The 23,290-nt window shown below is 46.3% G+C and overlaps 1 protein-coding gene across 2 annotated transcripts in view; it reads right to left on the bottom strand.

Moving 5' to 3' along the window:
• HYDIN (HYDIN, axonemal central pair apparatus protein) overlaps positions 1–18,749 on the bottom strand; it is a 533,466-nt gene extending 514,717 nt beyond the window's left edge. For both annotated transcript variants that reach the window (XM_019505831.1, XM_019505830.1), the window contains exons 1-4: positions 18,579–18,749; positions 16,261–16,386; positions 10,614–10,733; positions 5,424–5,558 (exon numbers count right to left, since the gene is read on the bottom strand). In XM_019505831.1, coding sequence (XP_019361376.1) covers positions 5,424–5,558; positions 10,614–10,733; positions 16,261–16,386; positions 18,579–18,698 — 501 coding nt within the window. In that variant the 5' untranslated portion in view covers positions 18,699–18,749. The remainder of the gene's footprint in view (positions 1–5,423; positions 5,559–10,613; positions 10,734–16,260; positions 16,387–18,578) is intronic.
• Positions 18,750–23,290: the final 4,541 nt, after the last annotated feature.

The raw sequence follows: 23,290 nt of genomic DNA on the forward strand, positions 1-23,290 counted from the left end.
TGTCAAGGGCCGCAAGGGTAGCCCTGTCGCTTGACAGGTGCTCCGCCCCCTGGTTGTCATCTTGGGACTGGAAGTCCTCCCTCTTATGCCTGATCTTTACCACCAGAAGTCCCTCCCCTTGTCTCCAGAAGTACTCCTTTTTGGGGGGTGCCATCTTGGAACCAGGAAAAAACCTAATTATACACTAAAAATCAAACACTGACAATAACATATTTTAATTTTATTTTTAAAAATATTTTTGTCCTGATTTGTGTGCGTTTGTATGGTACATATTGAGGTCATTGAATAATAGCTCAAAATGAAGTCTTAACTCTTGTATATTGTAGGGGAGTGTGGAGGGGTGGGAGGGTATGGAGGGGTGAGTATGGGGTTTGTGGGGGCGGGTGGATGTGGGTGGGTATAGGATTTTTGTGGGTGTGGGGTTTGTGGGATGTGTGGGGGGTGGGTGTGAGGTGTGTGGGGGTGCATAACAGTGAGTGGGGCTCCCCCCAGAGGTGTGTGTATGGGGGAGACGTGGGGGAGGGTGTGGGTGGGTACAGTGTTTCTGGAGTGTATGATTGTGTGTGGGGGAGGGTGTGGTTGTTGGGTTTGCATAGGAGGGTTTGTAAGTATGGTGCGGTGTGCATGAGACCCCTGTATGCACCCCCCTAAGCTAGTCAGCAACCGCCCCCACCCCGCAACAGCCAGGCCACTGCCAACAGCGTGCAACCACAGCCTGCCTCGCGCATGCTCATTCCCACTGCAGCAGATCAGCTGGAACCCACGCACAGCCCTGATCCAGCCTGCCCCACCCCACCCTGTGCCTGTTCCACACTGCCTGCCCATGGCGCATCCTGCCACCCCGTGGGCACACAGCAGGGCTGGGGAGGCACCGCAACTAGAAGGCACCGCAACTAGACTGCCTTTCTAGGCAGCCCAGGTGGCTCCTTCCAGCTGCCACCACTGCCCCAGTCCCAGCTCTGTGGTACCAGCGGGGACCTGCACTGCACAGCCCTGTCCCCATGCACCCACCCAGGCTCAGCAGCAGTGGTGCGAGACAAAAGCAGATGCACAGGGTCAGGGCTGTGCAGTGCCACAGGGCTGGGGCCAGTGGCAGCTGGAAGGAGCCACCTGCCACCTGGGCTGCTAGAAAGAAAGTCTAGCTGTGGAGCTACCTCAGCCCTGCTGCATGCCCAGGGGGTGGTAGGACACACCATCACCTTGGCTGGATTGTGCCTGGGTCAGGGGACAAAGGGACCCACCACCCCCTGGACAATGACCCGCTGTGGGCCAGATCTGGCCCGCGTGCTGTATTTTGCCCATCCCTGTTCTATATGCTCATGTTGCTGAGGATATAAACTATGGGTTAACAACATGTGGCCCATGGGTGAGATACAGCTCATGGCATCATTGGATCCACCATGTAGCACTATAGGATGTTGCATTACACACCCATGCTGCGCTGTGGCTGAACAACAGGGAAAAGCAGTGGCAGCAACCAGGTCTTAGCACCAGTTCATCTGAGAACTAAACTTGATCATTCTGGCCCACTGCCAAAAAACACACTGCTGACTACTGACACCAACCCCTGGTGCCTTTCATTTAGTACATCGTCACATTTCCAAACCTTATAAACATAGGGATAAAAGGAACAAAATGAAACCAAAACACTGACAAATGAAAGAGAAAAGAAAAAATAATCTTATCCAAAGAGAGGACCAGACAGACCCCTCCATTCTCTGTCTTAGTATATCAGCACAGGCTGATGCAAAGCTATTCTTGGGCAATGCAAATCATTTGAAAGACAGTGCTAAAAGCTAGCAGTATGATGGTGAAAAACACTGCTTTGTGATTCTCTAAGCATCTTCCTGCCTTGCCTTTCCCTCTCCTTGCCAGCTGCTAATCCTTTCTTTGCCTGAACAAATCTCAGGACAACAGTATCAAAAGTTGGCATCAGAGTGCTTGGTACATGTGACGCCATTAACATGTACATGTGATGAAAATGTCACTTTGTGTGGCTTAATGGTGTCACACTGCACACATTCAAGTATTTGGGGGCGTTAAATGACTTTGCATCATTGCAAACTAAACTACATCTGGATGTAGTTTAGTTTGCAACAATGCGCTGCAGCTGTCAGCTCGCCCCCAGCTGTGGGAAAGGCAGGCAGGCTCCACAGAAAAAAAGGATTTGGCCCCTTACTACTTCTGCCTTCAGCAGGCACCCACTGAAGCAGAAGTGGTGAGAGGCCCGATCCTTTTTGTTGTTAGTGGTGGTGATGTTTTTTGGCAGAGCCTGCCTGCCTCCCCCACACTGAGCAAGCTGCTGGTAGGCTGACTGGACCCCGAACTGCAGGGGGCCCCAACCCTTCCATCTGCAGTGACAGCACCCCCCAGGGCTGGCTGGGCAGGCTGAGCGCTGTCCCAGCTCAGAGACAGCACCCGGCCTGATCCAACTCTTCTCTGTTCCCAAACTGGCTGGGGCAGTACCCAGCCTGCTGGAAACCCACCTGGATAGCCCTAGGGGTGCTGCCACTGCAGAGGGAAGGACCAGGGCCCCTTGCAGCTCAGCGGCCGCTTGGCCTGCCAACAGCTCACCCCCTGACTGGGGGCAGACTCCGACCAAAAACAAACAAACAATTGGGCCCCTCACTGTAATCTGGCAGAAAAACTGAAACAGTGGGTTTCAATTAAAAAGCCACCACTTCAATTTATGGGGCATAGAATGCAACCCCCGTCACATAGAATCACACTCACTTTTAGTATAACAACGCTATTTGCATACTCACAGTCATTGCATGGTAATCTAGCCAAGTCAAGATGCTATAGATCAGTGTTTCCCAACCTTTTGGTTCCAGTGGCACATTTACTGGGCTTCTCCTATCCCATGACACACCAGCCAAGTGTTGGGGGGGAACCAAGCAGCCGGTGCAGAGCATGGGCAGGGGTGGCACAGCTGAACACATCGCAGGGATGCAAATCACTGGCTGGAGCCATGCCCCCCAGTCTCTCTGCGGCAGCAGCAGGCAGGAGGCATGGCTCCAGCACAAAATTCTACAGCACACCTGGACTTGATTCATGGCACACTAATGTGCTGCGGCACACCGGTTGGGAAACACTGCTATAGATAGAGATTATATTAGATATTATCAGGGTGCATCTACACATGTGCTTTAATGCACAGTAGTTTATTTTACTGTGCATTAAAACATCGCATAAAAATCATGCTAATACACTAATGCGCAGTAAAAATAGACTACTGTGCATTACGCATTACTAAAATAGTATGTTCTTTCACTACTGCACATTAGGACAGCCTAACACATGTTTATTTAGTACCTCACATGGAAGGTATTAAATTTAATGGACATTAGGAAAAGTGCATTAATGAATGTGTAGTTATTAGGGGTGTGCAAAACAGGCCCTATTTGATTTGGATTCAGTCTGAACTGGGGACAGTGATTCAATTAGTTGATTCAGATCACTGTCCCTGAGTCGATTCGGCCAAATCTGAATCTGAAGATTAGGTGCTGATTTGGAGAATCAGAAATTCAGACATAGACACAGCTTTAAATGTTTTTTCTATATACCTCAAGGTAGCAGGCATGGCTCATGCATGCTGCAATGCTGGGGCAGATGGAGCGTCCCGCAAGAGTGCAGGGGGCCCCCCCACATGCTCGGCAGTGAATCTGGAAATGGACCAGAAGTAGTTCTGGTCCACTTCTGGGTCCACCAGGGAGCGCACTGGAGCCCCCCCCAAAACACTCCCTTGGCTCAGTGATTGGCCATGGGTGGACCCTGGGTGCCCCCCCAGACCCAGGAGGCACCAGTTGCTGAGCCAGGGGAACACGAGGGGGGCCCCTGCACGCTCCCAGGCAGACCAGGAATTTGACTGGAAGTGCTTCTGGTCCACTTCAAGGTCTGCAGCTGAGAGTGCTGGGGAGCCCCCTGCGCTTCTGGGGTGGACACTCCATCCACCCCAGGATCACAGCATTCATGAGCCACCTGCTACCTAGAGAGTTCCAATTTGATTCAGAGAGATTAAAGGGTCTCCTGATTCAATTTGGATTTGGAGATTTGGCCACTGAATCGGGCCGAATCTCTGCCAAACCAAATCAGGGACCAAAGTTTGCACCGCCCTAGCAGGCATGCCCTGAAGGTAACAATGCTAAAGGATACAGCCACACCAACATTAAGAGATGTCTCTATTCAGTTGCCCCCTGCTATGTGAGAAACACTGGAATTTGCACAACATGTGTATGAGAGAGATAAAATGGCAGAGCAGATTTTATATTTCCATTTATTTCTGTACAGAATCATTCAGATGCAAGTCCCACTAAGCCTTCTGCAGCACACCAAGTTCCACTGAGTTAAAACCATCTACTGCTCAATTTGTCTGTGCCAAGCTGGCTCTCTGCCACATATATAGTGCTTCCTTTTACAGACTGGCAACTGGAATTTAGAAAGGCCAATATCTACAGGGAAAGCAGAGCTGTAATGCCTAAAAACAGAGTTTCCTTAAAAAAAAGTAATCAGTTTCTTTTCCCCCAAGTCAAAGTGAGGATGAGATATTGGTTGTTGGAGGAGAAATGAGGAATATGGTTTCCATAGTCCCTTACATTCCTGTGGTATTCTTATAATAACTGGATATCTATATGTGTGTTTTCCTTCCCATATGTATAGATAAGGAATGTGACCACAATGTAATTCCTGTAAGTGGTGTATCAAATAGCAATCTAGCTCCATAGCGTTGGGTTGTCTATAGCAATGGTCCTCCTACTCTGATCATTTAGTTTAAAGTAGTTATTCTGAAACCATGGCATGTAGACTACATTCCAATGGTGCAAGGGTTGGTTCTAAAAAGACCTTAGGTATCAACGATTTGCATGCCCCAATTTTTGAATGTCCTACATGAAGCACCTTCAAGGAAATGCTTTCACAAAATGTTGACCTTCCATCTACTGAAAACTGGATTCTTTTCAGAAATCTCAAGTTGAATCTTTGAAAAATCACAGGATACTTTAGAAAACTGAGACATTAATCTTTATACCTGCCTCAGTAAATTCAGAAATGCACAGTCATCCTGAAAGCTTAGAAACCAACCAACCAACCAAAGGGCTATTATTTAATATAGACCCAAGGGATTTTGAGAGATCCTCTCTTCCACAGATGATGGCAGGAGTTCCATCTTAAATGTGTGGGTGTTTGAGGATGAAATAGGTCAGTAGACCACAGACCAAAGGGTAAGAAGAACATTCAGTCTATTCAAGTAAAATTTTTACCAAGGAGTAATGGCTGAAGCATACTTGGGATCTACTTACCAAGAATTGGGACCAGAGTAACCTGGTGGAAGTCAGAAAAGTTATATATAATTGATAATACTATTAAAAACCTCTTACTCAAAGTCAATGCTTTGGCACTGATCTCTTTGAAGTCGGCAGCATTACCTTGTTGTCCTCAGGTGTGAAGAGGATGCGAAATGTGGATGGCATCCCTGGTGCCACTTTGTGACCAATGTCATTGGGGCTGATCACTCTAAAATAAGGTGAGCTCTCCAGGACAACTTTCACCAGCCGTGGAACCTACCGGAGATATACAAAATGATGTGATCATGCAATTCACATGGAAGGACCAAGAGAATGATATTTCCCTGACCATCAAATGGTGCTGAAGTTACTTACTCTGCCTTTACAAAGAGCTTTGAAACCCAGAGATGGACGTACATGGAAAGGGAGAAATTAAACATCTGACCTGTTGTGTAAGCTGTTAGTGAGATGTCACCACAGAGACTGCTCAGCAAGCTAAGAAAAGGAGAAGACCTGGGATATATCAGTGTAAGCATAACAGCTGTGAGAGCAAATGAGTTCATCTAAGAATAAGAAGCACTGGAAGAATGAAGGAAGTAAGAGAATGCTGGGGCGGCACAGAGGGACAGCAGAAGAGCAGGAGAATGAGACAGCCAAGAGTTGCTGAAGAGAATCCAGAAAGGACAGTCCCAAACCCTCAAAAAGAGGAATCTACAAGAGAGTTACTAACTACCCCATGTGCAAGGCTGTTCTTTCCTTATACTCCTAAGCCACGCCTATCTGTTAATTCTATGCTTTAAGGGGGAATGCAACTTCTGTATTTTTTCTGTCTGAAGATATGCTATCATCAGTCACTTGTACAGTAGTTTTATTATTAAAACTAAACCTGAACTCTTCAGAGGGTTTTACTGCTTAGTGAGCTAATAACCAGACAGCTGTTACAGCCCAGTGAAGCCAGATTTCTGGATATCCTGTCAACACACTGGAATCCCTGCAGGGCATATTGCAGTGAGTGTTGCCCTTCAGAATACTGGAAGCAAACTGAAAACAAACAGGTGTTTACTGGTACATAGGCATCATGTTTAAAATACCAAATCTGTGGCTGAGAAGCTTAACTGGACATTTTTAATTAACAAGCTGAGGGTGCTTTGCAGGTGTACAAAAACCAATTAAGACTTAGGAACATAGAGATTTCCAAACCAGCTTAGCCTGACAGTCCAACTACAGCCATCCAGTAACCAGTCACTCACAGTCACTCTCATTGTCAATCCATATTGCTCTGAATTCGTCAAAGCTCTTAGCCTCAGTAATACTTATGGCAGCAAGTTTCAGAGGTTAATTTTATGTTATGCACGGAAGTCTTTTGTCATTGTATACAAAAATGACAGCATATGTTCATTTTTCTGCTGGATCCACCATTAAAATATCTGAAAACACCTCTCAGAAAAAGAGCTAGAGAAAGCAAGAGCAAGCAGTAGGCAGAAAAACAGTTTGATAATGTATAAATAGCAGCAATAGAGATGGAATATAGCATTCTACTTCTACATTTAAAGCTTACAGAGGCTACACTTGGACTATACAAGCAAATCAAAGTTATTATCACAGGCCTCAGTGTATTATAACTAGGTATAAGTCAGAGATTCTCAACCAGGGTGTTGAGGTACCCTGATGTGCTGCCAGATCCTTTGAGGGGTGCTACAAGGTGTGAGGAGATAAGCAAATAAACTAAACAGGTAAGAACAGACTCAGGCTTGTCCCTGCCTGGCTGGTCCCCCATCCCCACTGCTGAGACCCTCTGCAGGAGGTAAGCACTTAATATATAAATTTAGTTTTTGAAACAGTGCCATTCAATTCACAAAAAATATAGAGGGATTCCCTAAATCTAATGAGTGATGCTTAGAGTCTGTAACAAGTGAGTGTCCCAGGGCTGATCTCAAAGTAGGCCTGCCCACTTGCTTCCCAGCTGGCCACCGGCCAGGCTCTTCTGCCATGCCTTGATGCTCCTGATTATCAGACGTTAATCATGCAGGAGGCTGCCCTTTACCTGCCCTGATGAGAAGGACCTCTGTACACACGCTTACCTGCCCTTCACATGTCCCATGCCTCACAAATGTTTCTTGGCCTAACACCTAGCCTCATCATCATTACGGCCTAATACCCGGCTTCATCCCTGGGCCTACTAGCCCCATCCTCTGGCTCCAGGCCCTGTCCTTAGGCTCCAAGCCCCGTACCCAGGCCACAAACCTCACCTGGCTCTAAGCCCCGTCCTCAGGCTCCAAGCCCTGTCCCCTGTCATCACCCACTCTCTACATCTCTGAGCCCCAGGCCCCCTCACTGGGCTCTAAGCCCCTCACAATAGGACTAGGGCTCCAAGCCCCATCCCCCATGGAGCCTAACTCCTGGCTCCCTAATGTGCTCAGGCTCTCCTGTGAGACTGGGCACTGCCACGGGTTCCTCCACCAACCTGGGCCCTGTCTCAGGCTTGCAGTGAGCCTGGGCTCCCCCTGTTTCAGGTCTCACTGACTAGGGATGTGGAAGCTGATGTTTTCTGGCACCTCTACCCACCTTTCACTGGGGAGGTAACTGGCCTGGCATTTCTGGGGAGCTACCCCACCACAGTTCCACTGTCTCATTCACAGTCTCTCACTCACAAAGTATATGCATCCCAAGGTTCAATTGGAGAAGTTCAGTAAGTTAGTGGAAGCTTAAAAAATATGTATGCAGATTTTTTTCTACCTGAAGCAGGAACACAGTAAGTTAACCTTTTGTGATCCCTGGTGGATGGAAAAGATCAACATCACTTACTGCCCCATCTCCATCACCATTCTGATACAAGGGAATGGCTGTGATTTGAAGGACCACTAGTGCTTGGAAATGCAGCAGAGAGGGGATTAAAAAAAACTTAAGCAGACATTGTAGCAAATATGTGCACTACACTGAGACTCTCAGTACAGGAAAAATTATTCAACATTGTGCTAGAGATGATAAGGCATTTCATGGTGAATTACCACCAAACTGGGCCCCCTGGTCTGAGAACCTGTGCTGTAACACAGCTATATTTCCATTATTCCATCACCATGAAAATGCAATTCAAAAAAGGTGACTGAACTGCTTACAGTATCTTTTTCTCCTCCTGGGATACTGCCTAGTAGTTGGTTCCTTCACCCATCCTTGTCAGATTCTCTGTGGCATCTTTCAAATTACTCCACCACTTTCAGGAGGTGCTATGAGTCCTTCCATGAACTCTTGCTCCTTCAGCTGCAGAGCTTCTTGTGAATCATTATTTTGTGGCAGGCTTCCTAGTTTATTTCCTCTTACAATTACATTGTTAAAGGCATGCTTTCTGCTTTTCCGCTTTTGTCTTATATGCTTTCCCATCCTCCCCTGTACCTTAAATTTTAATTGCTAATATGTTTTTTCCTTACAGTACTGAATCTGATTACTTTTCACACTTTTGTGTCCTTTCACAATGACCATTCTCTATTCCTAGCATATTTACTGCTAGATGTCAAGCAAAACCCTTGGGCATACAATATTCTCTCCTGGAACACTTTCTAAGTCAGCTCCCTTTTCCTCCTCCTCCCTGCTGTCTTTTCCTCGAGGATCCATGCCAGCACACACCTCATTCAAGTAAATTTGTTCCTAGCGGAAATTTAGAAGTTCTTTATATACATGAGGAAGATGAGCTGAGATGAGTGGCCCAGAGGGCTTCCCAATAGGAACCACAACAGCATAGTGAACTAGTGACTCCACACACACTGGTGGGACCCCACAAGTAGGTTGGTGTCCAAAGTATAAACCTAAGGAAAAGTTTTTAATGGAGGCACATTCCTGTGTTCAAAATAATCTACCACACAGTAGGCAAGAAGTGCAGTGGACACACACTGGTGTGATCTGAGCAGACATACTATGTACAAGCTGAAGGCAACAAAGGGTCCCTGGCTGACAGTATTTGAACCTTCCAGTCACAAATCCCTTTCTGTTTTTCTAAGGACATCTCAAGGATAAGGAAGCCTACATAGTGTACAACTCAGAACAATCTGACCCTATCTTAGGCACTTGGCTGTCCATTGGATGTGCATCCCATCCATTGTCCTAACTGAGACTAATTTCCTGGGAATAGGCCCATTCAATGAATGGTTCTTAAGGAAAGAGGGAGGTTCCCTCTGACAAGAACCCATCTCCACCATCAGAAATTTCACCTCAGAGATAAGAACCCCTCTGCTGTAGCCAAATGCTAATGTGATCCAAGCATAAGAGTGATAATAGGGTCAGTATCATCAGTAAGTATGAGACTGCTCTTTCAGTTCATAACATGGCAAGCCTGAGATGCCTTGCTTTTTTTGTGAAGACCAGCATGAACCTTGAAGAAAGACAGAGGTATAACTGGGTGCTTAAGAACCCTGAGCTGCACCTGTGCATGGGACAGCATTAGTGATTATCTCGCCAGTGGTGCAGCGGCCACTGGGCTGGCAGCACAGCCAGCTACTTCTGTGCCTCTCCCCAGTGGCCGCTGCAGCCCAGCCCTGGGTCAGCACCCAAAACTAGTGCCCCAGTTGCCTCCAACCCCCTCACCTCTTCATTACTCTACTGGGAAGAGATAAACTTAAAAAGACATGTAAATGATTCTCCAGCACATCACAGGACCAGGCACTTCAAAGAAACAGGGAGTCACTATCACTCTATAAATGCCTTTATTTCTGTGTAGCTACTGCTAACCATGAGGAACAAGTCACCTCTTCCTGGATCCTAGATAGATCCCAAACCTAGGATTAATTTCTTAGGCTTGATTCCAGTGCTGGTATAGGGAGAAACAGTTCTCAGTGGAGACAAAGAGTTTGCACAAGAGATTTTGGCCTTATCCAACACAAACCCTAGTAAATCTAATTTAGAACTTTATGAAGTACTGCCTCCCTAAGTCCATCTCCTCAAAAGGAAGTCACATGAGTTAGAAAGGTCACTCCTGGTCATTACGAAAACCTTGACTTTCAGGGTCAAACACAAGGCCTTTAAAAGTCATTTGGCATATATGCAAGTAAATGCATCAGTTAGACATTTGAGTATGCAATACAGTGCTACAAAAGCCCTTTCCACACACTAATCAAAGTTTTAAAACATGGAAGATCTCCACTGAAGCATTAAGCACCCGGACACTCAAATTAGATTGTTAGGTTATAGTCACCTTGGAAAAACAGATGCTAGCAGCTTTCCTGGAAACAGCCGATTGTGAGTTGTGCTCCAACACTGGGCTAATAGTACAGTGATCAGTGCAATATAAAAACCTACATGAATTAGATAACCCCATGGATTTCTCCCAAACAATCACATTACCTTGTCATTGTTCCTCAGAATCAGAGGTACTTCGTAGATCTCACAAGGGGTATAGTTCTGAAATACCACTTCTGATGGAAATGGCTGAAACAAGCTTTGGTCCACGTCAACTGTTGAGAACTGAAGATACATAAACAAACATTGTTTAATCAAATGTATATTGGAACTGATGGGTCATGACAGACAACTCTGCATTGTTCTTTAGCAGGGTTAAGTTTAGAACATCTATATGAGCAATGATATAAAAGCAGTGGAAAACACTTGCCAAGGAGCAACTAAGGTCAATGAACTTAAAACAGGACTTTAGTGGAGATATTCCTGGAATGCATTTTACCCATAAGCTTTATTTCCTGCTCTCTCCCTGATATAAAGGCACCAGGATACAGTAAAATCCCTGTTATCCATCATGAGTGGGGAATGTGAGGTGCTGGTAAGCTAAAAGTGTCAGTTACCTGAGGCACAGGGTTTCCAGCCAGACATGGAGCAGGGCCAGGGGGGTTGCTGGAGCCACTGCCCAGGGTGCGGGGCTCCTGGGTCCGACCCCAGGGAAGGCAGGAGGGGCTGCAGGAATTGCTCCCAGGGTGGGCAGGTCCCAGCTGCACCCTGGCAGCTCTGGCTCTGGCCCTGCCCTGGGCACTGTCAGCTGCAAGCCATGCCAGAGGGGCAGACATGGAGAGCCCAGTCCTGCTCCCTGCAGCAGGTGCTGCACCCGGCTGCTCTGCATGGGCCCATGAGGCTGGAGCTGCTGTTCAGACGTGAGGGGCTCCTGGCTCTGACCCCAGGCAGGGCGGGAGGTGCCGGGGTCAGGTGTCCCCACCTCCATGTCCGGCCAGCCACCACTCCCCCCGCCCTCAAATACCAGGGCAGCCCAGCTGCAAGCTACTGCAACAAGGGTGAGGGGTGTGCATGCAGCCACGGAAGAAAGCAGCGCAGCAAGTAGGAAAGTGGCAGGGCACAGTGCAGCACCATGTGTGTCCTGCTGCTGAAATTCCAGTTAATGGAGCATTTTGGTTAGTAAAATCGCAGATAACAGGGATTTTACTATACTAGTGACTTGAGAATTTTATCGTCTGTAAAAAAGGCCAAAAAAAAAGAGGAGAAACATGTTATAGATCATCAGATTTATGCCAAAGATGATAAAGAAGAAAACTACATGATTAACATGACCTTGATAACTTGAAGACCGTAAACATGGATTAAACTTTATACATTTTTTAAAGAGTTTTAAATTGAAGAAACTAGTACTTTATTTTATTCTTTCAAAGTTTGTTTTAATTTATTCCGTGAACATTAGGGGTGCACGAAGCGGGCCCTATTTTATTCAGATTTGGATTTGGCCTGAATCAGGGACAGGGATTCCATTAGTTGATTCAGATCATTGTCCCTGATTTGACTCAGCCAAATCCGAATCTGAAGATTCGATGCTGATTTAGAGAATCAGCAATTTGGGGGAGCACAGGTGACAAAGAGCAGGGAAACCAAGGCAGTGCAGTAGGAGGGCACTCATGCCCCCAAGATTTCTGTGTCCACAGTGAGGTGTGGGGCTGCAGCCAGGCCAGACCAGCTCTGGGAAGGAGCCAACTCCATGGCCCAGGGGGTGGGTCCCGGCACAGGAGGGAGCACCATGCCACCATGGCCAAGGTGAGGTACCCCCTGCTTGCCCAGCACCAATGAGGGAACTTGGCCTCCAAAGAGAGGAATGGCAGCAGAGCCATGGCAGTGCAGCACTCCCTCCCATACCAGATCCCACCTGCTGGGCCATGGAGGCTGCTTCTGCCTGGAACTGGTGCAGCCTGGCTGCAGCATCACGCCCAAGTGTGGGAACAGAAATGTCAGGGGACACATGCCCCCACTTTTCCCCCCACCACATTGCCTCTACCCTCTGCCCCCACCATGTGTCATTTGTGCACACACACCCACTCCCTTCCTCACACACTGAGGGGCTGGGGGCATGAAGAGGCTGTAGGTCAAGGAGGGCTACGGGTCAGGAGTGAAGGGCACTGGCAGGACCAGGGGGCTGTGAGTCAAGAGTGATGGGCACCAGCAGGGTCAGGGGGCTGTGTTAGGAAAGAGAGTCATTGACAGAGCCAGGGGGCTGTGTTGAGAGTGAGAGGCACCATCAGGACCAGAGGGCTGGAAATGAGGGGTACCAGCAGGGTTAGGGAGGCAGTGGGTTAGGAGTGAGGGGCACTGACAGGACCAGGGGGCGGAGGGGGGCTATGTGTCGGGAGTGAAGGGCACTGTTGGCTGGGGGTGAGAGGCACCAGCATGGGCAGGGGCAGGGCACTGGCATATCAAGACTGCTCAGTGCCACAAAACAGTGTGGGAGACAGCCACAGCTGGACCTGTGTTCAGTTGAGCAAAGGGGGCAGGGAAAGCTCTGATTTTCTACAGCAGAACAAAACAAAATCAAACATCAAAATATACAGGTATTTAGAATGTATTGTATTATAATGATTGAGGCACTGTTAGACTTTGAAATGGCTTTAAAATTGTAAATATATCAATAAAACATTGTGGTCAACTGATACCTATATATATATATATATCTATATAGTGGTGTTTCATTTTATTCACAGAAAAACACAGATTTTGGGGAGTATCAGATAATTTGGGGGGATTTTAAATGGAGAATTTGGGATTTTTAAACAGAGAAAACCAGGATCCCAGCTGAATAGTAATGCATACCAGAGTTGTACAACCCTGGGGGTGGGGGGGCATCTGCTCAGTGGTGGCAGTGCTGGCAGGAACAGAGCCTGAGCCAGGATGTTCATTGTAATTTTCACTGGCTGTGACTCTTGCAAGCGCATGCCAGTGAGTGCCAGGGGACATTTTAATTTTCACCAGCCGTGATGCTTGAAAGGAAAGAAAATGTCACAAGTACCTAAAAAGAGTATGTTGGGGGGGGGCAGAACAGGAAACAAAAAGCACAGTTAATAACTGCAATGAAAAATGATGCAGACATGATGAAAAAAAATACTTGAAATTTGCTAATGACAACCCATGCAATAGTAGCGAGATGGTCATGTCAGAGATATCAGATGAAAAATGTACAGATGATCCACAATTCACCTTCCAAGAATCATCAAGAGAGAAACAAGGAGACCCAAACAAAAGAGAAATTCTTCATCTGGACCAGAATAACAATGATGCCACTGGCAACAGTGATGAAGTGGTTCATATTATAGGCATTAGTGATGCCATTTCTGGTCCTGCTTTATGGTCCAATCTAATGTTGAAAATGGGAGATTTGCTAGTAAGCAACAGTCCATCAAAAGTAAAGGACATGGATTTTCTTCTGGATGAGCAGAATTGCCATTTGTCTATCACATTTTTGTACACAAATCTTGAAAACAGGGAAGTTCTGAAGCAGTGCTGGCTGCTTTACTCAGAGTCCACTGACAAGGTTTTTTGTTTCTGCTGCAACCTCTTCAACTTGAATCTAAAATCATCCCTAGCATTTGAGGGGTCAAATGGCTGGAAGCACATCTCAGATTCTCATGCATCATGAAAAGTCATCTAGTCATTTCAATTCCTGCTGAACATGGGTTGAAGCAGAGCAAAGGATAAAACAGGATAATTGCATAATCTTGGTGTTGATATAGTGCCCCACTAAACCAGCCCCACATATTCATCATAAAAAGCATCAATTCAGTTACGAATGTAAAAAGGAAACAGTAATCCAGAAGTCAAGCTGAAACTTGAATTTTTCAACCGGCTTATAGACATGGTAAGACTGTCTGTGGAAGAACAGTTTGAGCAAATGTATCAACGCGTGAGCTTTTGAGGCTGTCTATATAATATGATGCAACTCCCTGAAAGAAACTTTGAAGAAGCACTGTAAAGTCCTTCATTGTGGGCTGACATATGGAGAGAGCTCTGACATTAATGACGCTGACCTCTACAAAGAACTTGGCTATCTCCAAAGTCTACTTCCAAGGGAGTGTAATGCTCCTCAAGAAGTTATACAATGTATTTACAACAATGAACCTCATGACAACTTCCCAAACATATGCATAGCACTCAGGACCCTGTTAACATGCCCATATCAGTGGTGAGCAGCAAACGGAGCTTCTTGAAGTTGAAGGTCATAAAAACATATTTACAATTGACCACAGGAGATGGCAGGCTATCTTTTCTGGCCATCCTGTCTATCAAGAATGTTTCTGGCTCAAAATGTAGACTTGTCACGAACAATATCAACAAAGGCATGCAGAATTATCTTCTGAGTCTTGGAAAGTTGGTGAACAAAGTTTTTAACTTGTTATTGTTATTATTAGCGTTTACTTTAATGTCTAGTTTATTTGCCACAGCTATAATGTTATTTTTATGACGTATATCATTCATTATGTGAATAAAATTGAATTTAATTGAATTTTGTGTCATTTTCACTTTTGTTTTTTGGGGGTTTTTTGGTAAATTATAAAAAAATTTGATATTATAGCTTTATTTCTGAAGTGGGAGGAGGAGGGACAGCAAAATACAAGTTTGCCCAAGGTGTCATTTTCTCTAAAGCTGGCTCTGCCTGGGGCAGAGAGCCTAAGAGCAATGCCAGACATGCCCTCAGGGCAGCTACAATGCCTCATTTTCAAGAGCTGACATGCACAGAACAAAAGCAACTGAGCAGAGTGCTCCATGGCAGCTCTCCCCAAGCACAGCATATCTTTAGACCCCCTTATGTCTAGACCCATGCAGTGAAAGCCTAGTCTACAGAAGTCAGTGGAAGTTTTTTATTTCACTGAGGTCATCATTTCTTCCATGGTTAGGAGTACTGCATATTGTCCTGCCAGCTATTTTAGCATTCCCATTGTTCTGATATGTTCCAAGTTTCCTGTGCTATCTATTACAATTATTAACCAATTTGTTACAAGTCTCTTACTGGTCATTTTCTGCTCTGTAGCTTACTTCAGAAATCCCCCCCATTTGGATTGTGTATTATATACAGTCATCCTTTTAAAAAATCAGGTTTAAACATTCTGATATATTACATGTATCCATGCTGTCTGAGGGAAATTTCCCCATGCAACCTTCACAATCCTGCTATCCATTATCTAATAAACTGGAGAAAGATTTGGGGAACTTAATTTTCAGAGCACCTTTAGCTTTTTTTCATGCTTTTTTAGGCTAAAGTATTTACAAACTCCGCTGCTGTTACAAAATTCAAGCAATCAGGACATTTGTTAGGCCAAATTCTACTTTTAGTTGCATGTCCGCAACTCACCTCTGTGAGTTTTCAGTACATACCTTAGGGCAGAGTGTGATACTAAATATTTTGGAACAAGGACTCAAAAGTACTGAGCTGTGATCTTCTGAGTGGCAAGAGTATGAAAATTAAAAAAGAAGAGATACCCTTATGAACAGTAGAGATGATCCACATAAAGTCCATTAGTTGCATATGAGAAGTTTTACATTTCTACTGGCATTAAGGAGGTAAGAACCAGCTCTTTCAATTCCAAGGAAGACCGAACAAATTTGTCTGTCACACCAGTATAAACCAGAAGCAACTCCGAAGTCAGTGGCTTGAGAGGACAGTAAGACCTAGTACATGCAATATTTAAACAAGTTTAGGGCAAGTGTGTCACATTCACTCTCTCTCTTCAAGTATCACTTCAAAACAGACTGACAGAAAGAGAAAAGGAAGCACTACCTTTTGATGGGAGGTTTCGCTCATGTCTAAAAGCTTGATAATCTGGGGCAGTCGCATTTCATGAGTGCTAGCCAGCTTCTGTTCTGTAGTAAGAGACATCTCCTTCAGGAAGGCAGAGGGAGTCAGCTGCAATTTAAAACAACAGCAGCCAAAGCTACATAAATTCTTACATTGAGAAAGGTTTTTCTTGTTAAAGTGCCACTGATGAATAATTTGTGTCCACAGCCGTTAGAATACTCCTGGAACTCCTCTAAGCTGCCTACTGAAATATTTAAAATCAGTAAATTAATTATATAGAGCAGAATACACATGCACTGACTAACTGGTTCCATCCCATGAGCCTCTTCTTCAGTTGTGATTTGAAATGACATGTGTTTGGGGATTTATTTTTGTTTGGTTAATTGACTTTTCTTTAACTTTGCTGGATCAAGCAAGCCACTCTGAAGCAGAAAAGCAACAAAAATCCCATGACTCCATCGTACACAAAACTCACTATGTGTAGGGATGACGTCTCCAGGGGAACTGCCAGATCAAAGCACGAACGAAATGGAGTGAGAACCCTCAAGAGTTCAAGTTGAAAACATCTGTTTTTAATAAGCAGTTTTCTTCTTTTTTTTTTTTGTCCTTATCAACCTATTGGTCTAAAGAGATGTTACCTTGAAACAATCTTAGTCTTGGGTCAAATCATGCCTACCTTATTTCAGACAAGCCCCACTTAGATTAATGGAAAGTGGGTGTTACGCAAAATCATTCTACCAGCCATTTATCTAGCCACAATTTGCTTGATAAGAAGTCAGTGGCTCAGTGCTTCCCTGAAGTAGAAAGCAGTTTGGTGCAGGGCTTAAGAGGGGACAAGGATGACATTATGGCAGTTCTGTGCCTCCTGCATCTTGGACCAGCTGAAGGTACAAGTTAGATCAACCTGAAGAGTCCTGGCAGTAAAAACTGGAATCCAGGATTCTCCCCTACAATGGAGAATGCCATAAACGCTAGCCTACAAGGTCAGTCATTTCTGTCAGTCTCTTTTTTTGGCATTAAACAACCATTAGTTAAAAAAACAAAAACAACACTGGCTGTAGGGACCAGAATTTGAAACTCTCCCCTCATAGGGGAGTGCTGTAACTATGAGTCTACAGTCATGCTCCCTGCTGCTTACTCTTTTTGACTCTGTTGACCACTCAATGACCCAGATTCGACATGAGGGGTGGAGGGTGCCCTTACCTACCCCATACCATGGACCAGTGTTTAGGGCACTCACCTGGAAAGTGGTTCAAATCCCCTCAGTATGATGCAAACCTATAAATCAGGCTTGTTATTCCCTGGGTGAATGCTCTAACTGCTAGAGTACTTGGCAAAAGGTAAGCAGCGGCAGTATCACCACCTTCCCCCCAGAAGTGGGACTCCATGTAGTGGATCACAGGTGAACAGAGATGCCTTATGTTCAGCCTGATTCTGGCACCTAAGCTCTGGAGAGACACAGAAGTTCAGGTACACCTGTGTTGGCTACCTTCAAGCTTTCAAGAGCTCCCTTTAGAGGCAACTCCCTCATTATTTTCTATATAGAACCTCAACACACCTATATGGGGTCAAACCGGGTCACTTTTCAGAAGATCCTATGTCTCCCTATTAACTGTATAGGGATTCTAGGTGCCTAAACCTGATCAAGTTGAACTGCTCTCTTGGAGTGAGGCACTGAGATTTTAAGCATAGGGGTGCTTAAACATGGGTGCCTCCAAGATCACACTTTACCTGAATCCAAAGCTCACAGGGGGCACTGTATCAGCTATGTATAGTCAAAGTCCAGCAGTACTCGAGGCATGCCATTTTCTCTCAAAGATCACTCCTAGCACATGTTCTCCTTCAAGGCATCCCACAGGCAATGGTATCAAGCCATGTCAGTGTATCTACGCCAGCTACAGAAGTCCCTGCATTAGGAGAATTCCCCAAGGATGGATCTTCCAACAGTGCCGAACAGGAGTACTCTCAGGACCAATGGCTTGAAGAGCAAACTCCTGCTCTGCCATCCATTAGTATCACTGCATTAATTAAAGATGTATTTTTAATTCCCACCCCAAGGAAACTGCTGCCTAGCTATGCTTCTCCCCAGCATCATCTTTACTCCAGAATTTGTGAAGGATAGTATGCTCTTCTTTCCTTCCACTTTCCTACAATCCATTGATTGCTGACCCCAGAGAGGCTTCATGAAGTTGCAATATAAAAGGAGGTGGGACTTCCCCCCTCCCTGCATACAGAGAAGATAAGGGGATATGGACCAACTCTAGTGATGTCCAAATGTTCTGGCCATGTTAAGTACTTACAGTCATAGCCTTTTCTTCCTCTCTGACCAGCTTAGGATTGCGAGGTGCTACAACTTTGCTCTGGAATCCTTTGGGCATCTTGGATGATCCCAGAGATTGATGAACCTTGCCAGCTGGCATCTTTCTCAGCTCATTTGGAAGCAGCAGCAGTATGATTTCTGAAACCCAGAAATGAACTTGTAATTAAAAGGCAAAGTTTTCAGTGACAACATATACTGGCCCCAACTCTTGCTGTCTTACATTTTATTTAGTCATTGCATGTATGCTGAAAAGAAGAATCTACTGAATAAGAACAGAAGGCCTTTTTATACCCACTTTGTACAGGAATAAATGACAACAAAAGGTGCAAAGCAGCACTGACTTGAATCCAAGGTGCCTTGTGAGACCTATAGGAAAGTGCTAGATTAGGGAGTTGTAATAGGTAATGCAGGGCCTGCTTTTCCTCCTACGGTGGTGCAAGTCAGAATAAAATACCTGAGTCAATGCAGTTACATCAGCATGAAATGTACAGTAGAGGTAATCCATGCACATAGCCCTCCTCAGTAGACTCACTTCTACACCCTAAAAGCCTTCTGCTTTATTATTTGTGAGCACTTTGAAAGAAAAGTCTTCTTGGGGAACCTGAATTAGGAGCATGTGGTGAGTCACTTCCATAATCACTTGCTTATTTCCCCAGTGACTTCTGATGAACTAAAGACTGCAGAGATGGGGTTGAGCCAAGTATAATTCCAGACCATGCAAAGCCAGTAAAAATACTGAAGGGCAGCAACCTCCACTTTGACAACCTCTGCTACTGAGACCCAATGAATCTAGACAGCCATGGTACCACTGGTCAAACCCTTGTCCTAGTCCAAGAAACCCTCTCAGGAGATGTCTATTATAGCTTCTGTGGAGCAGCAGAATGTAAGACACACATTCATTTTATGCACAGATGACCTTTACAGCCATCCATTCCCCCAAGCAGAAACACAGTTCAGGTATTTGTGCCCTATGTACCACCTACAGAGACTGAGACTAAGGCTGTATACATACAGTCAAATGATCTGGAAGAATACTCGTGGGTTTGTTCTCCTGGTGGAAAGACTTACCCTGAAATGACCAAACACACATGCAGATAATGAGCCCTTGAAGAGCAGAAAGCTTACAGTGCTGACTCTGCACAGTCAGGGGCACATCTTGGTGTGCTCCGCACCCTCCTCTGTCTGCCTGAAGACAAAATGGCAGCAGTGCACAGATAGTGGTGGGGGCAAAGTAGGAGGACAGTGCTGTGTCTTCTCTCAGAAGAAAGCCTGTGCAGACATTTGCTTTCCCAGGAGAAACTCTCCTAGGAGTGATTTAACCCCAGTTGTTGCCAGCTTATTTTTCTCCTCAACTGGCCCTTTTTCGTTCTAGGAAAAAAATTCTAAATATCTATATACTTATGGTACAAAGCAACAACTCTCCCAGGAGAAACTAAATGTCTGTATATGGCCTTAGTGAGCAGAACAGATGGGTTACAACAGGAACAGCAGCTCAGCACAGATATCTAGCTCTTTAATAATTACCTGTTTTACAAAGAATGGAGAGAGAGCAGCCAAAACAGGAGAAACCATGCTCTGAGACAGAAAGGCCAGTGGTATCAGTATGAGCTTAAGGGGGTTGGGAGAACAAGAAAATGCTATTTGAGATTATCTAAATGAAAAAGTACAGGAGTTGCCATGCACCCAACTATCCTCATCAGCAGTTAAGCCTTTCCTCTATTCTTACCTATGGAAGGAAAACCTAACATTATTTCCTTGGAACAGTACTTCTGCTTTAAAATCCTTACAGTCAGCTCGTGCACAGGTCAGCTTGTTCAGGAATCAGTCTCTTCTGTGTTGAGGAGGTGGGTTTTATAATAGTCTCTCTTTAACATTTTATATATATATATATATATATATATATATATACACACATACACACACACACACACACACACAAAATTATAAAGTGTGCATGTCCATGAGGTCTGCTGCCTCCCAGAGGCCGATATCTAGGATGTGGCAGAGAGGATTCCTAAACTCATCCAGCCCTCCAACCACAACCCCATGCTCCTCATCCATGTGAGCACAAATGACAGCTCAGACCAATCCTGGTCAGGTCATGAGTGACTACAGGGCTTTGGGGGCTGGGCTTAATGGGTTGGGGGCACAGGTAGTTCTCTTCTCGTGCTCCCAGTTGTGGGCCATGGGCTTAGGAGAGACGGATTTATCAAAGAGGTGAACCAAAGTCTCTAGTGATGGTTCTACTGAGAGGGTTTCAGTTTCCTTGACCACAGCATGCACTTCAGAGACAGAAGTCTTCTGGGAAGGGACAGTACCCACCTCACACTGAAGGAGAATGCTCTTTTCTCGGCCAGGATAGCGGTCCTTCTGGACAGGGCTTTAAACTGAGATCACCAGGGGATGGGGAGGATGGGGGTACAACGAGTGGCACAAGCCCGGGGTCAACAAATAACAATTACAACAGGAGATGACAGGAACAACAGTACAGCATGGGATGAGGAAATGGAGCTCCCTCAATGTGACAGGAAACTGAGGATCTTCAGCAGAGGGCTCAAATGCCTGTTAAGCCTGTACCCAGGTGGGAGGCTGCCTATTTAGGCCCCCAATGTCTAGCAGTGAAACCCATTCCACAGCTCCGTACCTTCCCTACACTGTGGCCCATACCTCACAGATTGCATCCTTCACCCTCTCTAGCTGTGGTACCCTCTCTGGGACCTCTGGCTCCCTCTTAGGCCCTGGACCTGCCTTCAGACTATGTTGGAATCCTGAGCCTCTTGCTCTGGGCATACCTTTCAGTGGGCCCCTGGCCCCCCGCTTTTGGTCCTGGCCCCAGCACAGACCAGTCGAGGGTACCTCAGGTCAGATCTGAGCCGCCTGCCTGTTCTCACTCTCACAACTCCACTGCAACCAGTGAGCCTCAGGCCTCTCAAAGATCTTACAGGTCTGGGCTTTCCTCAGCCAGGACTGTGTGTGCATGTGGTGGCTGGAGGTTATCAGGCACTGCCTACCCACCTTTCACTAGGAAGCTTCGTGGTCCTGGCATTTCCTGGGGCTGCCGCATCACCGGCAGTCCCACCAGGCCTCCCTACCCTGGCAGGGTGCAGTTTTAGGTCATGCCCAGGACCTGAGGCCTCCTCCTTCCCCACAGTCCCAGTCCATACGTCCAAGTCCTTCCTGGCATGGGAGCTCCACAGAGAGAGATGTTTTTCCTCTGCTGGCTGGTGATAAACTAAACTGCTGCCTCCAGCTCTGACAGTGGGGCATTAAATGGTTCTGAAAGCAAATTAAAAAAGCAAACAGGTGCAGCATGAGGAGGGTGGCACTCACTCAATCTGCATGTGGAGCTTGGGGAACCCCAGCAGCAGGACATTCACCTTCAAGAACACCAGCTGTTCCATCAAGCCAGGATCCAAGGAGGTGCGGTGGAGTGTCACAACATCACTAGCAATGCTGAACAGCCTCTCACTTGGAACAATGGTCAGTGAACAGAACAGTTGTTCCTGGGCAACCATGGCCAGATTCTGCCACACCTGGCTGTGGGCTGCCCAGTAGGCCATGGGGTCCCAGTGCAGTGGCTCCATGTCCTTGGTGAGATAAGGAGGTAGTAGCCACCGAGGCCTCTGTGCTAACTGCCTGATGGTGGGGTCTGGTACCTCTGGACCCCAACATTGAAGCCATGCTCTTGGCCCACTTTGGCAGCAGCTGTGGTGGAGGTTGGAGTGCTGGAGGTTGGAGTGCTGGCACAGAAAAGTGGATCCCCTTCTTCCATGTCCCCTTGCCTCTGCCCTTCTGCCTCCCTGACTCTGTTCACCAGCACCTCCATCCAGTGATCAAGGGTTTTGCTGCTGCAGATGCTCCCCTTCATCCTAAGGTTGCACATGTCTGCCAGTATGTGGACCATACTGGACCGCAACAGATCCAGCTGCTTTTTGATGCTCTCCTTCAGCCACTTCACCAGTACCTGCACCTCTGGTGAAAGCAGCTTGCCCTAGCCAGAAACACTGATCCCTTGGAACTCCATTTGATTCTCAAGCTCCTTCACTATGGGGATCACCTGGCTAAGGAGAGTCTCACCAGCACTGAGGCTCTCAGTTGCCTTGAGGAATGGCTTGAGGACTACCAAGATCTGGGAGATGGTATCCCACTCCATTTTAAGGGGGCCCCTGATCCCAATCTCCCTGAGCAAGGCCATCTCATGGATGGCCTTCTGTTGCTCAACCAGCCTTTCCAGCATCAAGTATGTGGCGTTCCACCGAGTCTCCACGTTATGCATGATTTTGTGCTGCAAGATGCTCAGCTCTGCCTGTTTGTCCCACAGCATCTTGCCCTGCTTGATGCCCCAGTGGAAGTAGTCTCCCACCTTCCTGCATTTTGAAAAGAGCTGGCTGGCAGTGGTAGTGACAATGTTGTCACCAGGAGCCCTGTCCCCTTCCAAGGCATCCCTGACTATGAGGTAGAACTTGTGCCACAGAGCGGATGCCAAAGTTGGAATCATGCACCGCCTGCACCATACTGGCCCCATTGCCAGTGACCATGAACCCACGGGTGAGCTTGCCCTGCCCAACGAGCCACCCCTGCACCATGCAGTTCATGGCTACCATGATCTCCCTTGCCATGTGGGATGCATCCATCACCTCTGCTTGAAGGAGAGCCCACCAATGCTCTGACTGATCGCACCAGTGCCCTGTG

The sequence above is a fragment of the Gavialis gangeticus genome, unplaced genomic scaffold (assembly GCF_001723915.1).
Source record: "Gavialis gangeticus isolate Ggan-Ray unplaced genomic scaffold, GavGan_comp1, whole genome shotgun sequence".
In the NCBI taxonomy this organism is placed as follows: Eukaryota; Metazoa; Chordata; order Crocodylia; family Gavialidae; genus Gavialis; species Gavialis gangeticus.